The sequence below is a fragment of the Salvelinus namaycush genome, unplaced genomic scaffold (genome assembly GCF_016432855.1).
Source record: "Salvelinus namaycush isolate Seneca unplaced genomic scaffold, SaNama_1.0 Scaffold443, whole genome shotgun sequence".
Taxonomy (NCBI): Eukaryota; Metazoa; Chordata; class Actinopteri; order Salmoniformes; family Salmonidae; genus Salvelinus; species Salvelinus namaycush.
In genome coordinates this window covers 77127-92062 of record NW_024061135.1, presented here as the reverse complement: position 1 = coordinate 92062, position 14936 = coordinate 77127, and the positions used below count along the sequence as shown (strand labels likewise).

Genomic DNA, 14936 nt, shown 5'->3' with positions numbered 1-14936 from the left:
AGATAATGACCCACTGAAGAGCGAATCTTGTCCTCAACCAAAATATAAAGGCTCTTTTCCAAAGTTACGCCCTTTAACGTGACACACTTTGAAGTTTTACAGAGTATCGACACTTCAATAAAGTACATTTGACTCGCAATACGCACTTAGCTGTGAAAGGTAAACATCTCTTCTATTTAAAGCGGCTGCTAAATAAAATGTCGACCAAATGTGTGACTAACGCTTCACTGGTTACTAATGGATACTGGTTACTAATGGATACGGGGCGGTTTTAACTGTTGGCCTTTCATCTCCGACAGTCAAGGGCGGGAAAATAGCCACGCGACTCCCGCCCAGGAACAACACCTGTTTGGAACGCATGGCGCGCGTCTCTCCCCCCAGCTCGATTTATTGTTTTTAAAAAAACGGCCATAAATAAATCAATTATCACCATTTCAACATATTGTTAAAGCCATGCACTAATTGTTCAATGTGTGCTCCTTTTTCATATATATATATATATATATATCAATGTGTGCTCCTTTTTCATATATATATATATATATATATTTATTTAACCTTTATTTAACTAGGCAAGTCAGAAGAAATTCTTATTTACAATGAAGGCCTACCGGGGAACAGCGGTTTAACTACCTTGTTCAGGGGCAGAAAGACAGATGTTTACCTTGTCAGCTGTCAGCTAGGGGATTAAACACTAACCACTAGGCTACCTGCCTAGTGTGGCACAATAAAATAATTGTCTCAATGTTTTACCATAAAAACAATACTTCCATCAGCTCAGTGTATTCACAAGTTTATAAGAGCATGATTTGATACATTCAGTGTCAACAAATAGGCATAAAGCATTACAATATCTGGTGCACAACAACACATGACAATATAATAAATATACAGATGGTTAACGGGATCAAAATATGACAAAAAGCCACAAATAATAGCAAATACTTCAGGGAGATAAATCAATCCCAAAGAATGCAATACCACAATCCATTTCACAGAGGTTGATTGAGAAAGTGATGGGGGACGGATCACGTTTTCAGGTTGGTTTGTGGTCTGTCTCGTCAGTCTGTCACTGTAGAGCCTTTGCTATCCCTGTGGCTAGGTGCTCAGCTGTAGGTTTGTCTGCTGAGCAGCTGACCGATAGCCCCTCTGCTGTCATGGCATCTGCTGTGGTGGGTCCTATGGCTGCAAACTGGAAGACAACACAACATTAAGTTCAATTGTATTGGCAGTATAATAGCAATCACAAGCTCCAAGAAGATATCCACAGTCACTTAAAGTTACATCGGGAAAAAAATAGGAACGTTTTTTTTTACCTTGATCTGCTTCAGTTGTTCACCTGACAGTCTTCTCACCGTTTCCAAACAGAACTTGACTCCCGACGGGCTGAAGAAAGCAATGCTGGCTGGAACACCCTGTGTGTGGACAGACCCCAAACCATGATGATTAGTGGTATAACTGTTTCCGAACGATAACAACATCACAACGGATATATGGGATAGTGTTTTGAGGGGAAAAGTCCCGCTTGTTGACGCTTCCTGTACCTGCTCTGTAAAATGGTTCTTTAGGTTCTTCTCCAGGTCAGGATGTTGAGCCGTCTGATAAACCATCAGTGTGTCTAGAGGAACTCCTAAAAAAAAAAAACGAACATGAAATGAATGTCACCTATGGTATTAGATACTACCTTGTAAATAGTAGAGTATTCATGGGTATTAAAAAAGATGAGTTATAATTTATTTTAGTAAGTCGTAATAAAGGAAACTTACCGTTTTCCCTCAGAGCAGTAGGTAAAACTTCTCTTTTAATGGAACCACAGGGGAAGAGAAGTGGTAATATATTGGTGTCCTCTCCTATATCGAGCCAGAATGTAGCTAATGTTAGCTAGCTCAATATAAAACACAATATGCAACAATTTCAAAGATTTTACTGAGTTACAGTTCATAAAACGAAATCAGTCAATTGAAATAAATTCATCTATGGATTTCACATAACTGGGAATACAGGTATGCATCTGTTGGTCGCAGATACCTTTAAAAGAAAAAGGTTAGTGGCGTGGATCAGAAAACCAGTCCGTATCTGGTGTGACCATCGTTTTCCTTATGCAGCACGACACATCTCCTTCACACAGAGTTCACCAGGCTGTTGATTGTGGCCTGTGGAATGTTGTCCCAGTCCTCTTCATTGGCTGTGCGAAGTTGCTGGATATTTGTGGGAACTGGAACTCGTTGTCGTACACGTCGATCCAGAGCATCCCAAACATGCTCAAACAGGTGTCATGTCTGGTGAGTATGCAGTCCATGGAAGAACTGGGACATTTTCAGCTTCCAGGAATTGTGTACAGATCCTTGCGACATGGGGCCGTGCATTATCATGCTGAAACATGAGGTGATGTTGACTGATGAATGGCTTGACAATGGGCCTCAGTATCTCGTCACGGTATCTCTGTGTATTCAAATTTCCATCGATAAAATGCAATTGTGTTCGTTGTCTGTAGCTTATGCCTGCCCATACCATAACCCCACCGCCACCATGGGGCACTCTGTTCACAACGTTGACATCAGCAAACTGCTCGCTCACACAACGCTGTCTGCCATCTGCCCGGTACAGTTGAAACCGGGATTAATCCGTGAAGAGAACACTTCCCCAGGGTGCCAGTGGCCCTCGAATGTGAGCATTTCCCCAATGAAGTCGATTACGCCACCAAACTGCAGTCAGGACAAGACCCTGGTGAGGACACCGTGCACGCAGATGAGCTTGTGAGGCCGGTTGGACGTACTGCCAAATTCTCTAAAACAACATTGGAGGCGGCTTATGGTAGAGAAAGTAACATTAAATTATCTGGCAACAGCTCTGGTGGACATTCATGCAGTCAGTATGCCAATTGCACGCTCCCTCAAAACTTGAGACATCTGTGGCATTGTGCTGTGTGACAAAACTGGGTTATCGTGGCAACAGAGAAATGTTCACTAACAGGGATGTAAACAAATTTGTACACAAAATTTGAGAGAAATAAGCTTTTTGTGCGTATGGAACATTTATGGGATCTTTTATTTCAACTCATGAAACATGGGACCAACGCTTTGCATGTTGCGTTTATATTGTTGTTCGGTGTCGTTGCGTTTAAAAAGGTAAATGACTGTCGTACGTTGAAGGATGAGGCGGGAGAGAACGTCTGCAGTCCCAGTGTCCTCTCCCAGGGGGATCAGACCTAGGTCTCCCACTACGGAAGAAAAACAGACAACTGATTACTGAAATACAATACCAAACAGAAACCTACTTTTCATCTTATGACATTAATACATGTAGTAGTTTATATTAATACATTAGTAGTTTATGACATTAATACATTAGTAGTCATTATGACATTAATACATTAGTATTCATTATGATATTAATAAATGTAGTAGTTTATGATATTAATACATTAGTAGTTTATGATATTAATACATACAGTAGTTTATATTAATATATTAGTAGTTTATGATATTAATACATTAGTAGTTTATGATATTAATACATTAGTATTCATTATGACATTAATACATGTAGTAGTTTATGATATGAATACATGTAGTAGTTTATATTAATATATTAGTAGTTTGACATTAATACATTAATAGTTTATGATATTAATACATGTAGTAGTTTATGACATTAATACATTAGTAGTTTATGACATTAATACATTAGTAGTTTATGACATTAATACATTAGTATTCATTATGATATTAATAAATGTAGTAGTTTATGATATTAATACATTAGTAGTTTATGATATTAATACATTAGTAGTTTATGATATTAATAAATGTAGTAGTTTATGACATTAATACATTAGTAGTTTATGATATGAATACATTAGTAGTTTATGACATTAATACATTAGTAGTTTATGATATTAATACATTAGTAGTTTATGATATTAATACATTAGTATTCATTATGATATTAATACATTAGTAGTTTATGATATTAATAAATGTAGTAGTTTATGATATTAATACATTAGTAGTTTGACATTAATACATTCAGTTTATGACATTAATACATTAGTATTCATTATGATATTAATAAATGTAGTAGTTTATGATATTAATAAATGTAGTAGTTTATGATATTAATACATTAGTAGTCATTATGCTACACAGGAATGAACACCCTATACATTCTCAGAACGTGTTTTGGTGCAGGTAACAGTTCAACAGTTCAACACAGTCAAACTTTAACGTTTCAGCTAACAGAACAACCCTGTAATCCCTTGCCAATAATCAGAGGTCAACGGAAAAGTACAGACACCAAGAGAGTATTGCACCTGCCACCTGCCCTCTATAAAGACAGGCAACAAGGTGTCAGTAAACTGTCACTTGTGGAAAAGTCCTTTCCAGCTGACTGCAGGCTAGTGGTAACATGGTTAACACGTTACTGTGACATCCAGGTGTCTGCCACACATACTATATCTAGTACCATCTCATTAAAACCCCACTCTGTGATATTTACAGCTTTTTATTTTTATTACACTCAGTTGCCAGTTTATTAGGTACACCATCCCGTTCACAAAAAATGGTTCTCTCCTACAGACAGTGAGTCACGTGGCCGTGGCTTGCTATAGAAAGCAGGTAGACAGGCATCGATGCTTCAGTTACTGTTTCGATTGAACGTTAGAGTGGGAAAAACAAGTTGTCTCAACGACTTTGAGCGTGTAATGGTCGTTGGTGCCAGACGCGCCGGTTCCAGCATCTCAGAAACGGCCGCCCTCCTGGGCATTTCAGGCACTACAGCGACTAAGGGTTTAGCGACGATGGTACCAACAAACAAACAACATCCAGTCAGCGGCAGTGCTGTGGGTGAAAACAGATCGTTGATGACGGTTCGGGAAGAGAATGGCGAGAACGGTGCATTCTAACAGGTCGGCCTCCAAACAGGCAAATAACGGCGCAGTTCAACGGTGGTGTGCAGAACAGCATCTTGGGAACGTGCAACTCTCTGTCCTTGTCACAGATGGGCTGTTGCAGCAGATGACTAGGGCTGTTGCGGCAGATGACTAGGGCTGTTGCGGCAGATGACCAGGGCTGTTGCAGCAGATGACTAGGGCTGTTGCGGCAGATGACCAGGGCTGTTGCGGCAGATGACTAGGGCTGTTGCGGCAGATGACCAGGGCTGTTGCGGCAGATGACTAGGGCTGTTGCGGCAGATGACCAGGGCTGTTGCAGCAGATGACTAGGGCTGTTGCGGCAGATGACCAGGGCTGTTGCGGCAGATGACCAGGGCTGTTGCGGCAGATGACCAGGGCTGTTGCGGCAGATGACCAGGGCTGTTGCAGCAGATGACCAGGGCTGTTGCAGCAGATGACCAGGGCTGTTGCAGCAGATGACCAGGGCTGTTGCAGCAGATGACTAGGGCTGTTGCAGCAGATGACTAGGGCTGTTGCAGCAGATGACTAGGGCTGTTGCAGCAGATGACTAGGGCTGTTGCAGCAGATGACTAGGGCTGTTGCAGCAGATGACCTGGGCTGTTGCAGCAGATGACCTGGGCTGTTGCAGCAGATGACTAGGGCTGTTGCAGCAGATGACTAGGGCTGTTGCAGCAGATGACTAGGGCTGTTGCAGCAGATGACTAGGGCTGTTGCAGTGACCTTATTACTTCCACACTGGCAGTCATGAGTCATGACCGCAGTACATTTCCACATGACCGTAGATGGACATGCTTTAGTAGTACCCAACCTGCTGACAGACCATCAAGGTCCTAATGGACTGGTACTCAGGGCTCTATTGTCCCTCCATCAGGTCCTAATGACCTGGTACTCAGGGCTCTATTGTCCCTCCATCAGGTCCTAATGGCCTGGTACTCAGGGCTCTACTGTCCCTCCATCAGGTCCTAATGGACTGGTACTCAGGGCTCTATTGTCCCTCCATCAGGTCCTAATGGACTGGTACTCAGGGCTCTACTGTCCCTCCATCAGGTCCTAATGGCCTGGTACTCAGGGCTCTATTGTCCATCCATCAGGTCCTAATGGCCTGGTACTCAGGGCTCTATTGTCCCTCCATCAGGTCCTAATGGACTGGTACTCAGGGCTCTACTGTCCCTCCATCAGGTCCTAATGGCCTGGTACTCAGGGCTCTATTGTCCATCCATCAGGTCCTAATGGCCTGGTACTCAGGGCTCTATTGTCCCTCCATCAGGTCCTAATGGACTGGTACTCAGGGCTCTACTGTCCCTCCATCAGGTCCTAATGGCCTGGTACTCAGGGCTCTATTGTTCATCCATCAGGTCCTAATGGCCTGGTACTCAGGGCTCTATTGTCCCTCCATCAGGTCCTAATGGCCTGGTACTCAGGGCTCTACTGTCCCAGTTGAAAACAGTTGGCCTAACTTACTTTTTAAAACTCACCTCACTGTGATGATCAATGTGAAGAAAGACGTTCAACAGCAGGTTGAAACAGTGTAAAACATGGTTGATGTGGATGTTGTTTCAAAGCCTAACAACAACGAAATGGACAGCACTTTCTAAAGGTGATAAATCATTCAAAAACATCCATACGTATATTAGAGCTTATGCATATAGGCTTATGAACTTGTATTTGATTTTGAATTGCCTAGTAATGGGAATTTAAAAAATATATTTTAATAATTAATTGGGCGACACATTACCTTTTTATATGTATTTCTCAGCTGCTCATAATATGCGCCGCTATAAAACCCAACTACAACACGGACCGGTGGGAAAACTCACGGCCTCCATTCACTATTAGAGTGCATACAAATGACATGTGTTTTCCCCCTGCCCCCTATCCCTGTTCCTGCCCCCTGTTCCTGTCCCTGTTCCTGTTCCTGTTCCTGTCCCTATCCCTGCCCCCTATCCCTGTTCCTGCCCCCTGTCCCTGTTCCTGTCCCTGTTCCTGTTCCTGTCCCTGTCCATGTTCCTGTTCCTGTCCCTGTTCCTGTTCCTGTCCATGTTCCATGTTCCTGTCCCTGTCCCTGTTCCTGTCCCCTGTTCCTGTCCCTGTTCCTGTCCCTGTCCCCTGTTCCTGTCCCTGTCCCCTGTTCCTGTTCCTGTCCCCTGTTCCTGTCCCTGTTCCAGTCCCTGTCCCTGTCCCTGTTCCTGCCCCCTGTTCCTGCCCCCTGTTCCTGTTCCTGTCCCTGTTCCTGTCCATGTTCCTGTCCCTGTCCCTGTTCCTGTTCCTGTTCCATGTTCATGTTCCTGTCCCTGTCCCTGTTCCTGTTCCATGTCCCTGTCCCTGTCCCTGTTCCTGTCCCTGTTCCTGTCCATGTTCCTGTTCCATGTTCCTGTCCCTGTTCCATGTCCCTGTCCCTGTTCCTGTTCCATGTCCCTGTTCCTGTTCCATGTTCCTGTCCCTGTTCCTGTCCCTGTTCCTGCCCCTGTTCCTGTTCCATGTTCCTGTCCATGTTCCATGTTCCTGTCCCTGTTCCATGTCCCTGCCCCCTGTTCCTGCCCCCTGTCCCTGTTCCTGTTCCATGTTCCTGTCCCTGTTCCTGTCCATGTTCCATGTTCCTGCCCCTGTTCCTGTTCCTGTCCATGTTCCTGTCCCTGCCCCCTGTCCCTGCCTCCTGTCCCTGTTCCTGTCCCTGTCCCCTGTTCCTGCCCCCTGTTCCTGTCCCCTGTTCCTGTCCCCTGTCCCTGCCCCCTGTTCCTGTCCCTGTCCCTGTCCCTGCCCCCTGTTCCTGTTCCTGTCCCCTGTTCCTGCCCCCTGTCCCTGCCCCCTGTCCCTGCCCCCTGTCCCTGCCCCCTGTTCCTGTCCCCTGTCCCTGCCCCCTGTTCCTGTCCCTGCCCCTGTTCCTGCCCCCTGTTCCTGTCCCCTGTCCCTGTCCCCTGTCCCTGCCCCCTGTCCCTGTCCCCTGTTCCTGCCCCCTGTCCCTGCCCCCTGTCCCTGCCCCCTGTTCCTGTCCCTGTTCCTGTCCCCTGTCCCTGTTCCTGTCCCTGCCCCCTGTCCCCTGTCCCTGCCCCCTGTTCCTGTCCCTTCCCCCTGTCCCTGCCCCCTGTCCCTGTCCCCTGTCCCTGCCCCCTGTTCCTGTCCCTGTCCCTGCCCCCTGTTCCTGTCCCCTGTCCCTGTCCCCTGTCCCTGTCCCTGTCCCTGCCCCCTGTTCCTGTTCCTGTCCCTGTCCATTGATAAATGACCCATTCTAAATCGAAACAATTTTGACATATTAGTAAAGACAAAATTCAAGTGAGAATAGTCTGGTCACTTGATGACAGAACAGCTGTGCAGCCTGAGGCAAGGAACAAGAGCACAAGCTTTTTCCAGACGACCACAGCCTTACAGACGACCACAGCCCTACAGACGACCACAGCCCTACAGACGACCACAGCCTTACAGACGACCACAGCCTTACAGACGACCACAGCCCTACAGACGACCACAGCCCTACAGACGACCACAGCCCTACAGACGACCACAGCCCTACAGACGACCACAGCCTTACAGACGACCACAGCCCTACAGACGACCACAGCCCTACAGACGACCACAGCCCTACAGACGACCACAGCCCTACAGACGACCACAGCCCTACAGACGACCACAGCCCTACAGACGACCACAGCCCTACAGACGACCACAGCCCTACAGACGACCACAGCCCTACAGACGACCACAGCCCTACAGGCGACCACAGCCCTACAGGCGACCACAGCCCTACAGGCGACCACAGCCCTACAGACGACCACAGCCCTACAGACGACCACAGCCTTACAGACGACCACAGCCCTACAGACGACCACAGCCCTACATACGACCACAGCCCTACAGACGACCACAGCCCTACAGACGACCACAGCCCTACAGACGACCACAGCCCTACAGACGACCACAGCCCTACAGACGACCACAGCCCTACAGACGACCACAGCACTACAGACGACCACAGCCCTACAGGCGACCACAGCCTTACAGGCGACCACAGCCCTACAGACGACCACAGCCCTACAGACGACCACAGCCTTACAGACGACCACAGCCTTACAGACGACCACAGCCCTACAGACGACCACAGCCCTACAGACGACCACAGCCATACAGACGACCACAGCCCTACAGACGACCACAGCCCTACAGACGACCACAGCCCTACAGACGACCACAGCCCTACAGACGACCACAGCCCTACAGACGACCACAGCCCTACAGACGACCACAGCCCTACAGACGACCACAGCCCTCCCGACGACCACAGCCCTCCCGACGACCACAGCCCTCCCGACGACCACAGCCCTACAGACGACCACAGCCCTACCGACGACCACAGCCTTACAGACGACCACAGCCCTACAGGGCGACCACAGCCCTACCGGGCGACCACAGCCCTACCGACGACCACAGCCCTACAGACGACCACAGCCTTACAGACGACCACAGCCCTACAGACGACCACAGCCCTACAGACGACCACAGCCTTACAGACGACCACAGCCATACAGACGACCACAGCCCTACCGACGACCACAGCCTTACAGACGACCACAGCCTTACAGACGACCACAGCCCTACAGACGACCACAGCCCTACAGGGCGACCACAGCCCTACAGGGAGACCACAGCCCTACAGACGACCACAGCCCTACAGACGACCACAGCCCTACAGACGACCACAGCCCTACAGACGACCACACCGGGTTCTCCTCCAATCAGCTAAAAACAAGAAGAAGCTGCTCCAGTGGGCACTTCGATCACCAACACTGGACAATTGAGGGGGAAAACACATTGCCTGGTCCGATGAATCACGGTTCCTGTTGAGTCATGCTGATGGCAGAGTCATGATTTGGTGTAAGCAGTATGAGTCCATGGCCCCCATCCTGCCTGGTGTCAACGGTACAGGCTGGTGGCGGTGGTGTAATGGTGCCTGATGTCAACGGTACAGGCTGGTGGCGGTGGTGTAAAGGTGTGGGGAATGCTTTCCTGGCACACGTTAGGTTCCTTGATACCAATTGAGCAACGGTTTCCATTCCCCGGAGAATTCAGGCTGTTCTGGAGGCAAAGAGGTGTCCTACCCAGTACTAGATGGGTGTACCTAATAAACTGGCCACTGAGTTTACAGTATATATCCCAGGTGTTATTATTTTTTGATATAACTAGGCCTCCAAGTGACCAATGACAAGATCCTCTCAGTGAAACAAAGGAGAGACTTAAGAGACATGAAGGGCGTTGTAAACTACAAAGAACTCCATGCTGAACAGAAGTGTTTAATGCCAGTAAGTTTACACAATGTTGGCGATCAATTACTCACCTAACGCTGCAGTAGCCTTCCCAACAACATAGATGGACTTGGCATTCCATTTGTCTTTAATGTCCTTGTTCCACTCTAGAATAGAAAAACGTATAACAGACATTAAAAACGAGTATCTTACACACACTAACTCGTGTTGACTTAGGTCCGTCTGAAAACGCACGAGACTAAGGCACAAGAGGTCTATTCCTTTCCTAACAATGACAATTTGTTGACGACGGGGGGGGCGGCATTTTTACAGTACATCGTTTAAAACTTCACATGAGGATCTACTCACGTTCCGTTCTTTCATCATCTTCAAGACACATTTTTACTGCCTCCACCGCCCTCGGGCTGGTAAAAATCAGCCCGCCATGTTGTTCTGGCTGAAACAGCTGTAGGAGGAGTAGAGAACAGCTGTAGGAGGAGTAGAGAACAGCTGTAGGAGGAGCAGAGAACAGCTGTAGGAGGAGTAGAGAACAGCTGTAGGAGGAGTAGAGAACAGCTGTAGGGGGAGTAGAGAACAGCTGTAGGAGGAGTAGAGAACAGCTGTAGGAGGAGCAGAGAACAGCTGTAGGAGGAGTAGAGAACAGCTGTAGGAGGAGCAGAGAACAGCTGTAGGAGGAGTAGAGAACAGCTGTAGGAGGAGTAGAGAACAGCTGTAGGAGGAGTAGAGAACAGCTGTAGGAGGAGTAGAGAACAGCTGTAGGAGGAGTAGAGAACAGCTGTAGGAGGAGCAGAGAACAGCTGTAGGAGGAGTAGAGAACAGCTGTAGGAGGAGCAGAGAACAGCTGTAGGAGGAGCAGAGAACAGCTGTAGGAGGAGTAGAGAACAGCTGTAGGAGGAGTAGAGAACAGCTGTAGGAGGAGTAGAGAACAGCTGTAGGAGGAGTAGAGAACAGCTGTAGGAGGAGTAGAGAACAGCTGTAGGAGGAGCAGAGAACAGCTGTAGGAGGAGTAGAGAACAGCTGTAGGAGGAGTAGAGAACAGCTGTAGGAGGAGTAGAGAACAGCTGTAGGAGGAGTAGAGAACAGCTGTAGGAGGAGTAGACAACAGCTGTAGGAGGAGCAGAGAACAGCTGTAGGAGGAGCAGAGAACAACTGTAGGAGGAGTAGAGAACAGCTGTAGGAGGAGTAGAGAACAGCTGTAGGAGGAGCAGAGAACAACTGTAGGAGGAGCAGAGAACAGCTGTAGGAGGAGCAGAGAACAGCTGTAGGAGGAGCAGAGAACAGCTGTAGGAGGAGCAGAGAACAGCCGTAGGAGGAGTAGAGAACAGCCGTAGGAGGAGTAGAGAACAGCCGTAGGAGGAGTAGAGAACAGCCGTAGGAGGAGTAGAGAACAGCTGTAGGAGGAGCAGAGAACAGCTGTAGGAGGAGTAGAGAACAGCTGTAGGAGGAGCAGAGAACAGCCGTAGGAGGAGTAGAGAACAGCTGTAGGAGGAGCAGAGAACAGCCGTAGGAGGAGTAGAGAACAGCTGTAGGAGGAGCAGAGAACAGCTGTAGGAGGAGCAGAGAACAGCTGTAGGAGGAGCAGAGAACAGCTGTAGGAGGAGTAGAGAACAGCTGTAGGAGGAGTAGAGAACAGCTGTAGGAGGAGTAGAGAACAGCTGTAGGAGGAGCAGAGAACAGCCGTAGGAGGAGCAGAGAACAGCTGTATAACGACGACTAAACAAGAAACCAAACAGTACAACGTTCAGGAACACTTTACTTGACACCCAGTGTCATAAACACGTCATGACGCTGTAATAACCATGTCATAACTTATTCATAACCTGTCATAACATGGTCATAACACTGTCATGACCCTTATATATACACCTGTTGTTAAATATATTGCGTTATTTTATGGCTGGTTATGACACCTACATAAGAGTGTAAAAAACCCACATTTATTCAAATGTGTTTTTCCCTGCCAAGAAGTTTCCTTTCGTTTTGAAAGTTTGTTTCTTTGTTGTTGTTGTTGTTGTAATAATTAATTCTTTACAGTCGTGTTTTTTCCCCATCGTATTTTAAATAACTTGCAGAAAATACACTATGACACTGTCATGAAGCATTATGACCATCCTGTGTCACTTTACTTGGACTAAGAAAATACACTATATGACACTGTCATGAAGCATTATGACCATCCTGTGTCACTTTACTTGGACTAAGAAAATACACTATATGACACTGTCATGAAGCATTATGACCATCCTGTGTCACTTTACTTGGACTAAGAAAATACACTATATGACACTGTCATGAAGCATTATGACCATCCTGTGTCACTTTACTTGGACTAAGAAAATACACTTTATGACACTGTCATGAAGCATTATGACATCATAATCCTACAAGCCAATGAAGCCAGGTAGGCCTATCACGTACACGCCCTTATGTCAATCAGTCAGGTGTCTTGTCCTGCTCCTGAAATCTGCTCCTGCATTCATCCCAGACATCAACAATAGAGCATTATGGGTAGGTGCATGTCTGACATCAATTTGTGTGCAATTATAAAGATAATTTAATATGGTCAATTTCAGAAACTATTGTATAATATAAACATACTGTTGACCAGTAGGCTATGGTGGAATGGAATGTTCTACCTTGTGTGGTAGGTTTAGTCAGTGTCCTAACCAGCCATAAAGTAACTACCTTGGTAGGTTTAGTCAGTGTCCTAACCAGCCATAAAGTAACTACATTGGTAGGTTTAGTCAGTGACCTAACCAGCCATAAAGTAACTACCTTGGTAGGTTTAGTCATTGACCTAACCAGCCATAAAGTAACTACATTGGTAGGTTTAGTCAGTGTCCTAACCAGCCATAAAGTAACTACCTTGGTAGGTTTAGTCAGTGTCCTAACCAGCCATAAAGTAACTACCTTGGTAGGTTTTATGGGTTTTGACACTCTTATGTAGGTGTCATAACCAGCCATAAAGTAACGCAATAGGTCTAAATATATATGTGTCATGACAGTATTATAACCATATTATGACAGGTTATGACAAGTTATGTCAGCTGTTGACATATTTTGACATGGTTATGACCGTGTCATAACGCATTATGACGCTCGGCGTCCCAGTAAAATGTTACCAAACTTTCGATCTTAAAATCAACACTTTGATGTATATAAATGGTATTCACCTTGTCTGACAAAGTGTTCAAGGAAACAAATGTAAAAGACAGCACAGGAATTAAGGTTGCTTTGTGTCCACGGGATGCCAGCTCCTGTAAGTACAAAGTTGAGAGTTCTGTAAATCAAATCAAATTCACTGTTACACAGTCACCCATTATACATTTAGGTTATAATGCCCGAGAAGCCGGTGTCTCGAGGCTATATTGTGACGGGTGTTTGTTATTGGCAAATCGTTCCATTGAATTTGAATATTGAAACAATGTTGCAAATGTCGGAGAGACAGACAGCAAGGTTTATACAAAACATCCGCTGTTGAAAACTGAATGTTAGTCTAAAAGTAATGTGAGATAATGTCTAGATGCTTTTTATAGTGGAGATCAATTTTATAAATTGCCTGGCTGGGCTGATGAGACAGTGGATTGCGCAGTCAGATGGAACAGGGTAAATAGGCATTTTAACGTCATAGATTTAGCAGGTGGTAATTTATGGAACCGACACCGGCTGGAATGCGGTTTTAACCAATCAGCATTCAGCATTAGAACCACCCGTCCTATAATGGATTTTAATAGGTGTAGAGTAGAATAGGATTGAATAGAACAGAATAGAATGCACATGCCAGCTGCAAATATCAATACAAAAGATGTTTCTCTACTGTACCTTGATGTAAGGATCTGGTCCAGAGCCTCCCTCTCTTGGTTCTTTCAGAAGCAGCACATGCATTTCGACCGATGACTCAGAGCCCTGTGGAATAAGACAAGACGGGATACAACTTAATGTTACCGTCAGCAACGAGGTCAATGATGAAAATCGACAAACAAAATAATAATAAAATCCACCCAATGCAGATTTACTCTATTTAGTAAGATTATAAACTGAATGACTGATCCTGTGCAGTAGCTTCAGAACAGAAGGTTGACGGGGGGTGTAACCCATAGAGGGCTAACGTTACACCCAGCGCCTGTCATATGTCGCCTACTGATAACAATGCTGTTGAGCCATGAATCAACTGTTTTCATTGCTTGGACCATTTATCAATTCGAGGCATGCGGTGTTATTCAGTCAGCTGTAGAGCTCAGGTATCTCATGCACCAGTGTACTGTACGTTTTATGTACTTGCAAAGCTGTTCTGTTATGCGATACAATTCAAATATGGAGCTGTCACTTCTTGTGAGCCAAGGCGACACATTACTTGGCTTCGTTGGCGCAACCATAAAACAATAACAACTGCACACACAATATTTATCATGCTTAACTATTGAGCTAACTAGTTTTCGTTTTCAAGTCAACAGAAAATTAACAGAAACCGTAGAAAATCAACAAAAATCGGATGTACACAAACACTGTACCTCAAGCTCTTCCTCCAGCTGGCTTCATGGCTACTACTAAAACGAGGAAATAGGGGGACAACAAAATAGTCATGTTTTGTTAGAATAATACTTGAGCAATAACAATGAATGTTATCACTACAGTTACAATTAAAGAAAGTAGTAGTTTGTTTTTTCTTCTGGAACAGTTCAGTAAACAATATTCTAACATATTTAAACAATCATTTACATACAATATATTTCCCTTTTCATCTAAATGGTTTATTCCATTTTGCTGTC

At 45.8% G+C, this 14936-nt stretch overlaps 1 protein-coding gene across 2 annotated transcripts; it reads right to left on the bottom strand.

Moving 5' to 3' along the window:
• Positions 1-777: 777 nt before the first annotated feature.
• Positions 778-14265, bottom strand: LOC120041332 (uroporphyrinogen-III synthase-like). 2 transcript variants are annotated; one of them, XM_038986269.1, is made up of 9 exons: positions 13990-14261; positions 13341-13424; positions 10516-10612; positions 10239-10313; positions 3146-3220; positions 1767-1850; positions 1545-1630; positions 1317-1415; positions 778-1192 (listed from the first exon to the last, which is right to left on the bottom strand). In XM_038986269.1, the coding sequence occupies exons 1-9, from the start codon at positions 14050-14052 to the stop codon at positions 1070-1072; spliced, it is 786 nt and encodes a 261-aa protein (XP_038842197.1). In that variant the 5' UTR covers positions 14053-14261; the 3' UTR covers positions 778-1069. The 2 variants fall into 2 exon arrangements, with proteins under 2 accessions (XP_038842197.1, XP_038842198.1); XM_038986270.1 differs by lacking the exon at positions 3146-3220 and having other exon boundaries at positions 13990-14265.
• Positions 14266-14936: the final 671 nt, after the last annotated feature.

Excerpts from the sequence above, each read along its gene's own strand:
- LOC120041332 (XM_038986269.1), bottom strand. The coding sequence starts at position 14,052 with ATGCATGTGCTGCTTCTGAAAGAACCAAGAGAGGGAGGCTCTGGACCA. Across the intron at positions 3,221-10,238 it reads GAAGGCTACTGCAGCGTTAG|TGGGAGACCTAGGTCTGATC; the intron begins GTGAGTAATTGA and ends TTTCTTCCGTAG. Across the intron at positions 1,631-1,766 it reads TACTGCTCTGAGGGAAAACG|GAGTTCCTCTAGACACACTG; the intron begins GTAAGTTTCCTT and ends TTTTTTTTTTAG.